The 13,676-nt window shown below is 37.3% G+C and overlaps 1 protein-coding gene across 1 annotated transcript in view; it reads right to left on the bottom strand.

Annotated features, from left to right (window-relative positions):
* Window positions 1-13,676, bottom strand: part of LOC150100709 (transforming growth factor-beta receptor-associated protein 1-like) — a 407,043-nt gene that overhangs the window by 378,428 nt on the left and 14,939 nt on the right. Inside the window, exon 2 of the mRNA XM_090401548.1 lies at window positions 2,320-2,372. Within this exon, the coding sequence (XP_090257674.1) occupies window positions 2,320-2,372 (53 nt within the window). The remainder of the gene's footprint in view (window positions 1-2,319; window positions 2,373-13,676) is intronic.

Genomic DNA, 13,676 nt, shown 5'->3' with positions numbered 1-13,676 from the left:
GATACTGTATGTGAACTGCAGGAACCAATGCTGTTATTCATAGCCTGCTTCACAATGTCAGCAGCAACTTCATTCACTTGTTGTCAACTAACTGGTTTGCGACCTCTGTCAGGTGTAACATCCTAATGATCCCATTTCTTCAAAACGAGTAATTATTCGTTGCATAGCACATAGGGTTATCTTGAATGGGCATGAATGCAGAATCTTTCATAGAATTTTCGTGTCGTACGAGAAGCGGCTAAAGAATTGTCAGTACCCTTGACCATTTTGTTTAATTTGAGTCTCGGGTCTGGGTTAGTCCCGAGGGGGGTGGAAAGAGGGGAAAATAGTTCCGCTGCATAAAAGTAGTTCCAAGACTGCTGTTGTAAATTACCGACCGATTAGCATATCAGGAATCATTGTCAAGATCTTAGAGAAATTAGTCAAGGAAAGAATACAAGATTGGATAGATGAAAATGGGATATTGTATGGGGGACAACATGGTTTTGTGAAAGGTAGATCATGACTCAGTAACTTGCTCACGCTTTATAACACAGTGACGGCTGAACTGGTTAAGGGTAATGGGTTTACAGTGATTCTACTGGACCTTGCCAAGGCCTTTGACAGGATACCACATGGAACCCTAATCAGTAAACTGGAGCAGATGGGGGATGGATATAGGGTTGGTGAGATGGATAGGAGGGTGGTTGATGGAGAGATACCAGAGAGTGGTTTATTCAGGAGTGGAATCTAAAAGACGGCTTGTGACTAGTGGTGTGCTGCAGGGCTCTGTTCTTGGACCACTGCTTTTCAATTTGTTCATCAATGATATAGGTAAGGATCTGAGAGGAAGTGTTCACTTGTTTGCTGATGATGCAAAGTTGGGTAGAGCAATTGTGAGTGCAACAGAATGATTTGGATAGTTTGGAGGACTGGGCTAAGGAGAATGGATGTCAATTTAATGTGGCAAAGTGTAAGGTTATGCACTTTGGGGTGAAAAGAATAGCAGCAGTATATCACATTGGTGGAACTGTACTCCAGGAGATTGATGAGGCCAGGGATTTGGGAGTGTTGGTGGACAGGGAATTGAAGTTTAGGGGGCACATTGCAAAAGTGGCTAAATCAGCTCATCAAATCACTTGGCTTCTGAAAAATACTTTAACATGCAGAGACAAACAAGTTGTTGTTTTCTTCTGTATCGAGCCTTGATAAGACCCCATCTGGACTACTGTGCCCAGTTATGGGCACCACGGTTTCTTTGTGATGGGGAGGAAGTGGAGAGGATCCGGAGATGAGTGACCAAGATGATAGCAGGTCTGTGGAATGAACGTTATGAGAATAGGCTGAAGATTTGTGGGTTACAGAAATTGATCGATAGGCAGAAGAGGGGTGATATGATTGAGACCTTCAAATTACTGAAGGGTTTCTATAAGATTAATCCAAAAGATATTTTTGAAAATAGGACTGGTGGTGGGAGGACTAGGGGCCATGCATGGAAGCTGGGAAAGAATGTGGTTGACAAGGGTGTTAGAGCTAGGTTTTTTACTTGGAGAGTGGTGAATGAGTGGAATAAGCTGCCAGAGTCTGTTGTGGGTGCTACGACCGTGAATGAGTTCAAGGCAAGGTATGATAGATACTGTGTGAATGTCGAATAGTTGTTCTTGACATGATGTTAGGGCCTCCCTCGATGAGTCTGTCGACTCCTTGGAGTTGCCCGGAATAATGATGATAATAATAATAATAGCGCATGGAGATAGTGGACCTCATTGACATTTGTTCATGCAACAAAATTTGCAGAGTGCAGCAATGCCACTGCAATTGTTTAGGTAGTACAGCTTCATGAGGAAAGTATGTTGGGGCAAGATTAGTGCCATCACTGTGGATGGTATCACTAACCAGAATGAGGGGGAAAATCCCATGTTCATCTTTTAAACTCTCCCAGCACCTATCAGGTTGCATGATATGCAAATTCCATGCATTACAACTCCCCTGGTGAATTTTGGAATTTTTTTTTTTCCCTCTCAGAAATCACTTCTGCATGATACACAATGTATTCCAGAAAAGTTGTGCAGCATTTAGATCACTGGATGGCTCTCCGCAAGGCCTTAAACAAGGATACTCTAAATTTGATCATCCTGTCTGCATATATCATAATGAAGGGTAATATGGGTGAAAATATATATTAGAGGACATGCATATCAACGAAATGGCTAAGACAACTTATAGCAAGTCAAATGTTCATTTCTCATTGTGTGAAATGCCCTCATGTGCAAAATGCCATTTGAACATACTTAGGCATAATACCAATAATAAAAAATGGATATATAAATTTAAACTCACCTTTCCTGTGTACCTACATACAAGTTCTTTCCAGTACATTCTAGACATTCAATCTATAATAAAAACATAAATGTCTACAGTACATAACTTGGCACATTTATAAAAACATGAATATTTTAAAACTATGTCAAATAAATATTATATAAATTATATACAAACATAATTTTGAAAAAGATTTTTAAGACTAAAAGAGAGGAGATATTTCAATAAACTAAAAATGTTATATTTGAGAAACAGCAATCATGGGAAGAGAAGATTATCAACACTAAATTCAGCTAAACACAAAAATAAACTATTTAAATGGCAAGTTCAATCATACAGGTTATAAGTAGAGAGGAGATGAAGAAACCAAAGAGAGGATGCAGGGGCAAATAACAAGGATCATATCAGGTGGCAGAAAATTAAGATGGAATAAGCTGGAAAGATGAACAAAAGAATTATCAGCTTAACACAGCTAAATATAAAGTTCTGAAATTTGGGATCCACGTATGGGAGATAGCATACTCTCTGAGTGAAGATATAATGGGAGAAGTTCAGGATCTTGGAATAATTGTCAATAGAGATTTGAAGTTCAGAGGACATATTGCAAAGGCTGTGAAGACAACACACAGAATAATTAGATTTGGACTTATCATTATGTAAAGCCTCAAATCGAGGATTTATACAACTGTACTATCAAGTTACCTGGGATTTGCAAGATGGAGTACTGTAGAGAAGGTGCATAGACAATAATGGAGATGTACAGATGATAATGATGATTGGGACAGGACAGCATCACTCATGAAGGCAGACTTAAGGCATGTCATCTACAGATTCTGGTGGAAAGAAGACAGAGAGGTGATGTCACTGAGACATAAGTTGTTGAGAGGTATTTCTCTTCTTCTTCTCTTCTGTTTAAGACGTGTTGAGTCTTCCCTTGAGCAGGATCTTGCAGTCTTCTCTGTTCCTTGCTATTCGAAAAAGCTCCTTATAAATTCTAAATCCAAAAATGTTCTTTATTAATTTCAGCCAGGTAATTCTTGGTCTTCCGGATCTTCTTTTTTCAATTTTCAGTTGGAAAAGTATTGATTTGATTAGGTATTTACGCAATTAATACTGAGGACATTTTTCATATAGAAGAAAGAACAAGGATATGAGAATCTTCCTAGAAGTTGTGAAAATATGTAGTGCATTAAAGGGTAAAATGTAAGTTTTTTTTGTACAGAAAATGGAAGAAGCATGGAATAGATTAGGTGAAAGGGTGGTGAGTGTATAGAAGTGTTGTTAGATTTTGTGTCAATCTTATGACTCCATGGAGGTTTGGAATAATAATCTTTCAAATCATTATAGAGAGCAGCTGACAAAGAAAATGAAATACTTTCTCGGACATATCCCAAATGTCTGGGGAAAATTTGGAGAAAAGAGCAAAGCTAATAATAATGTTAAGTACCTACTGAATTTCAGTTCAGGATACTAGACATTATTAACACATTTCAAGAGAGCACATTTTTGTATCCTGAATGAGTCCACAGTGATTTCCCAGATTCATTCAGGATACAAAAGTATACAGGAGATTTGAAATAGGTAATGACCACCATTTAGTTTTTAGCATTATAAAAATGAATACTATATGGAAAAGAAAAATATGCAAAGTTGCTAGGTCAAGTAGTTTTCAGAGGTGAACTGTAGATAAAATGTTGCACACATTATTAGAGAAAAGCAAAGGCTTAAAAATAAGAACCAAGCTTTAGAAGTTGAATGAAAAAACTTCAAGAAAACACTCATTCAGCCAGCATGTGAAGAAGTCTGCAATGATAGAAAAATGAAAACTTCATAATAAGACTCAAAAAGATAAAGAAGCAGTCCTAGAAAAGAAGAAATCATACTGAAAATTTCTATCAAGTTAGTCAGAAGTGGCTCCAAGAAAATATAGAAGAAAATTTAAGTAAAGCTAAGTTATATACAAAAGTAGTTAAACAAAGATCATCGGAAGGCTCATCTTAAATTGTAGAGAATAAACATTAAAAACATAATAAATAAGTTATTTATTAACCAAATGATATTTCACTAGAATTTAAATTGGCATCTGCAATGCCCAAACAACTTGTTAGTAAAACAGGCAACATTAATAAAACACATTGTCATTCAAATTGTAATGGGAAAAAGAACCGAAGTTCTAACTCAGCGCCTTCTAATGTTGGATAAATAGACACTATTTTCACACTTGTTGAGTTGGAGCTGATTGTAAAATGTCTGCAATTTTAGGTAAATTAATGCAGCCATACTAGTTAAGTTTAGGAGAGTGTTACATTTCTGACGTTAAAAACAGTATCATACTTGAGATGACTTCTATATATATATAACACATTAATTTTTTTCCATCTAATCCTGTTATGCCACGGCATGCTATGTCATACTATAATGATGGCAGAAAATGTATCTCTTGTGTTCTCTGAGAAAGATGTTAACAATCTTAAGAATGAGGAGGTTTTTTTTCTATAGAAAGTGGAAGGTGATTGAAATGCACTGCCCAAGCATATTGAGTGTAGAGATCATAAATGTGTTTAAGGCAAGGTATGATGAGCTGTGTGAGCTCATCATACCTTGGAACCTCCCATAATGAGTCTCTAGATTTCATGGAGGTCTGATGATGATAATAACAACAATATTCTTCTTCTTCTCTTCTTGAGTATTCTGCAATTGAGCAGGTTCTTCTTTTAGTAGCAGAAACGTTCCTTCCACTCTCTTCTGTTCTGAGCCTTCTCTTTCAAGCTTGTGTACCTGTCTCCATTCAGCATGTCATCTAGCATTGTTTTCCTTACACTTCCTCTGGGTCTTTTTCCATCTATTTTTCCTTCGATGGCATCTCTGATGATTCCATTTCCTCTCAGAATATGTCCAATCTAGTTTCCCTTGCTTCTTTTTATTCTCCTTAACAGACTTCTTTCTTCTTCTACTCTTTTTAAGACCTCTTCATTAGTTATTTTATCTGTCAATTTGATTTTTTCCATCCTTCTCCAAATCCACATCTCAAAGCTTTCCAAAATCTTAATTTCTGCTTTCTTCAATGTCCAAGTTTCAGCTGCATAGAGGGCAACACTCCACACAACATTTTATTAGTCTTTTCTTTAGGTTTCTATCCATTTACTTCTGAATAAATTCAATTTTCTATTAAAGGCATCTCTTCCCATCACTATTCTTGCTTTGATGTCACTTTTACATCTTCCATCACTGCTAATAACACTTCCTAGATATTTAAATGTCTTTACTTGATTCAATTTTTTCCCATTTATTCTGATATCCATATTTATCTCTTTCCTTGCTATTTTCATTACCTTTGTTTTTCTGATGATGATGATAATAACTATATTACTGTCTGTATATTTGTAGAAAATTAAGTTATTATTAACATCTGACCTCCATGGAATTTAAGGACATTGCAGGAGGCCTATACTCTCTCTCTCTCTCTCTCTCTCATGCAAAAAGATCATCAAACCATGCTTTAAACCCATTCACAGTTTCTGCACTCACGACACTTTCAGACAATGCATTCCACTCACCAATCACCCTCCATGCAAAGAACCTGCTTCTCACTTACCTGCTCATGCCCTCCTTATAAGGAGAAGTGAGAAGCAAGAGACCATCTCTAAAACCTGTATACAGCTTTTAGGAATGGCCTCTAGTTCTACCCTTGCCTCCCTCTACTCCATGAATAATATCCTCCACATTAACCTGGTAATAACCTCACAAACCCGCTTCTTATATTCACAAGACTTTCTAAATTGCATTCCATCAATCTCCCCTTGTGTCTGACATTTCCCTGGCACTGATTTGTAAACTTTCTCTGGACATTCCCCAATACATCCTCATCAATCTGAAAACCAGGTGGCCAAATCTGTGTGCAGAGTAGTCCATATGTGGCCTGATCTAAATCTTATACATGGGAACTATAACTTCTTTGCTTCTGCATGTCAATGTCCTTCTTATTTTTGCCATAATCTATTGTGATGTTCTTACAATTATAGCAATGTGACCCCTAAACTTCAAGTCTCTGTTCACCATCACTCTCAAATCTCTCATCTCTTCCATCTCCTTTAAACTTTCAAGATCTTGCACTTTTCAACATTAAACTGATAGCTCCACTCATTTGCCCACTCACATAGTCTATTGAGATCCTAATGCAAGGCCACAACATCTGCACTACTTCTGATAGTTCTTCCCAACTTTGCATTTTCAGCAAACAGCTGCATATCTCCAGATAAGCTGGTCTTGATGTCATTAGTGTACAAGTTAAACACATTGTTGTAATACATAAGCAGATTGATAAAGAATGACCTATCCTAACAAACTCATGCTGACCATCACAAAGAAACATTTCTGAATCCTAGTCCTCACCAACTTCTCTAACATCTTAACAACAAATTCAGACACAGAGACTGCCCTATAATTTGATGGCTCAGTCTTATCCCCTCCTCCCTTTGCAAAGTGGTACAATTTTTCCCATCTTGTGTTAAAGACTCATGTTAAACAGGTGTCAAAGTTGCCATTAATTCCACAGAGCATTCCTTCAAGACACATGGCAATATATTGCCAAGTTCTATAGACTCATTAGCTACAAGTTTACTTAGTTCCTCATACTCTTCCTGCTCATTCACCATCATTCCCACCTCCACCACACTCTCTACACTCAAGTTACCAACCATCAGTTACGTTACCCATAGTCATTTTTTCTTCTACTTGCCACTTATCAAAAGAATTCATTAGGATTTTTTTAGCTTGACTAATTTCTTCTCATATGCACTTTTACTGTCTTTACCAACCAAGTCACCTTCCTGGCCTGCTCTTTGTACTCTTCATGCAACTGAATGTTACCAATAATCATCTTGTCTCGCCTCCACAGTTCCTTCTTCTTCCAGATTTCATGCTTAATCTGCCAAAAAATAAAAAAGTTGCCATTCATATAATCCTAAACATGAGAGAAGATTGACTGTCCTTTTATAAGTAGATGAGGGTTACTAGTTTGAGGTGTAGTTTCATGTGGTATGGAAATTATATTTATTTAATATATTAACTGTCATTTCAGATATAACCGAGATATAAGGGATAGGAATAGTCATGTTGTGCTCGACTTGTGAATGCTTCTATGTTGGGGAATGTAGTATTTTATCTATTTTTTGAGATTGCAGCCATTGGCTAAAAATGATGGGGAAAGGTCGTTGAGTTTGTGGCAAGAGCTATGTCATTATAACAAATAGCAGTAGCTCTATGATTTAGTGTTTTAATGACACCATACTGCTGGAATGAATGGTGGTGCAATTGTTTATATAAGTATCTTTCCAAGTATTGGCTTTTTTCTAAAGGGAAAGGATAGGGTCACTAAGGACCCAGTGCACATGCATGAGTGCATGCACACACACACACACACACACACACACACACACACACACACACACACACACACACACACACACACACACACACACACAAAGTGATGTTAGGAAAGATGTAAGCAGAGGTTTTTTTTTGACAGTATGCAACAGTAAAGTATACTGGCACCTTTATTAACAGTGATGTGTGACATAAGGATATGTTAATGTTACAGTTATAATTTTTTTATATTCAGAAAGTTTTTAAATGTTTATTTACCTGGCATGCAAACAAACTTAGTTATTTAATAAAATTTTCATGTTTTCATTATTGTTATAATATTGCTATATAAAAATGTTATCAAAAATTATCATATATATTTTAATGATTTTTTTAATATTTTTTATATACATATGCAATCTTATGCTTAATAAACTGTGTGTTATATACTTAATTTGCATTCTTTTTTCTACTAATTATCACACTATTAAGTGAAAATATCACTAAATTTTTTTTTAGTTTTCATATCCTCTTAATTCTTGATTTTTCCTGGTAACATGAGAACCTACACTTACATTACAAAAAAAGCACTGGATGTAGGCATTATTATAGACCAATTATCTTTGGAGTAGTGATTATGATACCAGAGAAACTGAAAGTAGGGCATATCTCACTAATCTGCATACATTTTATCATAAGCAAGATGGACAATGAAAACAAATAAGTATTACAAGATTTTGCAAATGTGTGTGATATGAACATTATTATCTTCAGACCTCCATGAAGCCAAAAACTCATCATAGGAAGTTCCTCTATCATACACACAGCTCATCATACCATACCATGCCTTAAATACAATTACATTCTCTGCAGACACTATACTATCAGGCAATGCATTGCAATTATTCACCACTCTCCATGCCAAAAAAACTGCTTCTCACTCCTTTGTTCAAACTCTCCTTATGCAGCTTACAGGGAAGACCTCTTGTTCCCCATCTCCCAACGATTCTATGAACAACCTCTTCAATGTTAATCTAATAAGCATCCCCTTACCAACTTATACATCTCTATCATATCATCCCTCCTCCTATTCACAAGACTCTGTACACTACATCTTCTCAACCTTTCTTCTTACTCAACATTTCAGAGACCAGACACCACTATAGCAGGGGAGCAATTACCTCAAGCCCCTTTCCAATATCTCATCCTTTTTGAAAACCAGTTGACCAAATCTGTGCACAGTAGTCCATCTGTGGCCTAATCATGATGTCAAATAAACCACAATCTCCTTACTTATACAATTCAGTATCATCTGCACCATTGGCAGAATTTTTTATGATATTTTCACAATTTTAAACTCTTACATTTTGCAACATTTAAGTGGTAACACCACTCCCATGCCCATTTACTCAGTCTGTTCAAGTCCTCTTGTAAAGTCACAGGATCTGCTCTACTCCTCACATATATTCCCAACTTTGCATTATTTATAAACAACTAAATATCCCCATTCACACCTTTCTCAGTATCATTAACATACACAGGTTAAACAGCAATGGATCTAAAACAGACCACTGAGGCGCACCACTAGATGACTTCATCCTTTTGCGATATTGCTCCCTTTCTAATACTTATCAGATAGGTATTAGCAAGTTCCAATCCAATCCAAAAGCCTTTGCAAAATCTACATATACTACTGTGTATTCATTTCCCTTGTAGTATGCACCTGTCACCGTATTGTGGTAAGTAAGCAGATTACTAAAACATGACCTTCTTTCAACAAATTTGTGCTGTCCATCAATGACACTGTTATGAACTCAATTCTAGATCCTCATTCTCACCTCATTCTAGATCCTCATCCTCACAACACTTTTAACCACAACACCTGACATACAGATTGTCCCTCAAAAACTCAAAAAATTAATTTTCTTTACTTCAACATATTTCATCATCCCAATGAGTATAGAGGACCTTAAATATATAAGCAAATTAGCCAAGCAACTAGAGAAAGAGTGGTCATCATAGGTGAATTTAATTATGGCTGTATACTACTGCCACTATTTCCCCATTGCATCATTACATGGATGCAACTCTTTTTTTTTTTTTTATCTTCAACAGCACTCTACCTCCCTTTTGCCTTTTCTGTGTTCATGAAAATTATCATACCCTTCCATTTCTATTCCTGTCAGGATGGCATCCACATATAGCCACATCTCACTTATACTAACAATTTTTGAGTGAATGAACTCAATCAATACAATAATTTCATTCCACTTGTTTCTGATATTCAGAATTCATATACACACATAACAGTTTATTTCTGGATCTATAATAAGTTCACTGATACCACTTCTTAGATACGACTCCTCCATGTCTTTCCCCTGCCATTCCTCTCTCTTATTACCCATCTCAGAAATTTCTCCAGACCCAAATGCAATCCCCCCCCACTCACATTCGAGTCCATCCCTTTGTTGTCCAATCACACATTTACATCCTCTTCTAGCACTGACTTTTCTCACACAGTGTTCTCCTATCTGTCCTGACTCTCCCTCCCATCCTTGTTTGTTTTGCACTTCTGTTCTCTCGTTCTCCATATTTCTACACTATTCATTAGCACTCTTTCAATCCCTCCTTTCTTACTCTTTTGCTCTTCCAAATCACTTCTTACTTGCTCAGATTCATTCTCTGCACTCATAACTCTCCCTTCCAGCAGCAGCCTCTCCAAATGACTCACACTAAAACTATTCAATGCAGTCCATCACTCTTATACAATTCCATTCACCCTTCAAACTTATCCCACATGTTCACAAACTGCAAGCCTTTTTCTTCGTACATTTTTGCTAAACACACCATTCATGATCTTTGTTCTCTTCCTGAACTCATCACTGTCATATCTGGGCAACTTTTCTACCTTTGTTATAACACTATTATATTTTATTCTTCTCAGCAAACTCCTGATATCATCTTACATTCTGCTTGTTCCTACTACCACTATCAACTCTTTGGCTCATATACTTCTCATATCTAACCTCAATCACTCTACTTGTTCTACTTCTGAGAAAACAAACTTTGTGCATCTTCTCATTCACCACACCTCAAATAATCAGCCCCCCCCTAGACAACACCACTCGTGTGTCTTCCATATGGCTATCATTCATTTCAGTCTTCAGCGCTCTTCTATATATATCTACAGTTTACTACTACTACTACTAATGTCTACTCATCACTATATATCTACAGTTTTCTTCATTTCACTGCTTAATCTCTTGCCTCATCTTCACAAACTTTTGCTTTCAAATCTTGTATCTTGTATCATCATTCATTCATTCTCACAATTTTGCAATCAGTCAGACATGCTTTGTTTGCTCTCAGTCCCACTCACTATCATACTGTTAATTACACTTTGTTCTTCACCTTCTGCCACCTTCCCCCCCCCCAGCATTGCCAGTTTAGCAACAGAAACAGTCCCCAAAGAGTGGAGAGAAGGAAAAATAATGCCATTGCATAAGGGAGAATCCAAGTCAGTATGTCCAACTATAGTCTATTGCATATATCAGGTGTAGTGGTGAAGGTGTTCAAGATGCTGGTCAGAGACAGACAAACCTGGATTGATGACAATGGAAATCTGAAATAGTTGCATTAATTTGTTAAAAGGAGGTCATGCCTTAGTAAATTGATTACATTCTGTAACAGGGTGACTAGTGTATTGGACAGAGACAATGCTTACAATGATTTATCTGAATTTTGCTAAAGCATTTGTTTGAGTACCATATGATAAAGTACTGTTGAAATTAAGCAGGATGAGGATGGATAATCATTTGGTAACTAAGTTACAGGGATGGTTGACTGACAGGAGCCAACACATTGTTCCCAAAAAAGGAAGGTATCACAGAGTTCTGTTCCAGGACCACAGTTTAATTTATCTATCAGTGATATAATTCAAGGTGTGTGAGGAGATATTCAGTTGTTTGCTGATGACGCTAAATTAGAAGGGTCAATGTTAGGAAGTTCTGATGTGATGTTGTTACAAAATAATTTGAATAGGTTGGTGCCGTGGGCTGAAGAATGAGGACATTACTTCAATGTTGCAAAATGTAAAGTTATGTACTTTAGCCAGAGAAGATAGAATAAGGTTTATCATATTGGAGAAACTAGGCTTCAGGAGATGAAGGAGGTGATGGATCTTGGTGGATAGGGAACTGAAGTTCAGGGGACATACTGTTACATAATGCAAAGAATACTGATGTTATGGATAAGGAAGTGTTCCATTGGTATAAGACATTAATTAGGCCTCATTTGGATTTCTGTCCAGAGATCCAGTCACCTGGCTATATTGGTGATAAGGAAAACTAGAAAGAGTGCAGAGGTAAATCACTAAGAATGATTCAAAAGTGTGAAATATTGAGCATGATAATAGACTGAGGGAATGTGGTCTTCAGAGATTGGCATATATGAGGTAGAGCAATATGAATAAAACAACAAAGGTGGTGAGAGGAGCCTATCAGAAAGATGTAAGTGAAATTATTGCATAAGATAAGCTTGCAGCGAGAGATCAATGAACCGAAAGAGAAGGTGGAATGTCTCAGGAATTGAGAAGTTGAAAGATGAGATTAAGCGAATGGAAGAGATGAATACAAGGCAAATCAGAGTAGGAGTGAGAGAGAGTTATCATATTGATAGAATGATAGAAGAGGAAAGAATAGAAACAGTAGAAGAGAGGGAATGAGAGAGTTATGGGAATAATAGAAGAGGAGAGAACAGAAACAGTAGAAGAGAGGGAATGAGAGAGAGTTATGGGAATGACAGAAGAGGAGAGAATAGAAACAGTAGGAGAGAGGGAATGAGAACAATGCAAGGGAGTGCCGAAACCAGGGATAGAGAGATGCCAAGATGGCAGGTAAGTAGGAGAATATAGACAGAAAGTGTTTGAGGAGAGAGTGAAGAATGCAGGTGAGCAATCAAGGAACAGAGTGGTAAGAGATGTGATGTATGGAGACTTGATGATCTCTGATGTGAAAGATGGGATGCCAGAGGAGTGTTTGCCTGGAGTAACGATAGAAAATGTGGCTATGGCAATTAAGCGGGATGAAAGGAAGGATGAGATGATTCTGATGGTGGGCATAAATGACTTGAAAGGCAGTTTAAATTGGGTAGCGAGAAATTTGAGATCATGCTTGAGGTTGTACAAAAGAAAACTGAGAGAGGGAAGATAATGTGTTTCCCAGGTATGATAATGACAAGCTGAGTAGAAGAGCATTAATAATGAATAGCATGATAGCCAGAATGTGTCAGAAGATAGGCCTTGGAATAAGTGGATGCTTGGAGGGCATTTGTGGACAGAAAGAAACTGTATGCAAGAGACTGTTTGCATTTGAATGAGGAAGGATGTAGGCATTGCTGTTCTCTGAACATCAGATGTCGGTGTGTCAATGCAGGGAAACTTGAATTATCAGGGCGGATGGCAGCAGGGGTGGCTTCTTGTGGGAACAGATGCTTGGGAGAAGAGAGAGAATACATCAGGTAATGCCGAGTCCAGTGGAATCAGTAGGGGAAAATGATAGGTATAGAAACAGTGACATCTTTATGCTTTATACTAATGCCAGGAGTATCTAGAATAAAGGAGATGAATTGGTAGCACTGATAGCATCAGCCTGTCCGAAGATTACTGGGATCTCTAAGACCTGATTGACAGAAGATGATATAACAACAGGAATGGAAGTAGCATGGTACAGCATTTTTCGAAAGGATAGGAAGGGAAAACATGTGGTGGTACTATTTATAAGTGATGACTTATTTCTTCTTGGAGTGCGGGCTTTGGTAAGCAGTGACACTAATGGTTTTGAAAGCATATGGGGTGAGGCAGAGATGGGCAAAACAGGATATTTAGTGGGGTGTTGCTACAAGCCAAGTAGCACAGAGGGTGAGCAGCAAGAGATGTTTATGCAGTTGAGTTTGGCGAGTACAAGAAGAATGATTGCTATGAGAGATTTTAACTATGGCAATATAAATTGGAA

The sequence above is a fragment of the Typopeltis vanoorti genome, chromosome 12 (assembly GCF_054136105.1).
Source record: "Typopeltis vanoorti isolate ZY-2024b chromosome 12, IOZ_Tvanoo_1.0, whole genome shotgun sequence".
NCBI classification, from domain to species: domain Eukaryota; kingdom Metazoa; phylum Arthropoda; class Arachnida; order Uropygi; family Thelyphonidae; genus Typopeltis; species Typopeltis vanoorti.
Note: the sequence above shows the minus strand (reverse complement) of the source record. Positions and strands in the feature narration are given on the sequence as shown.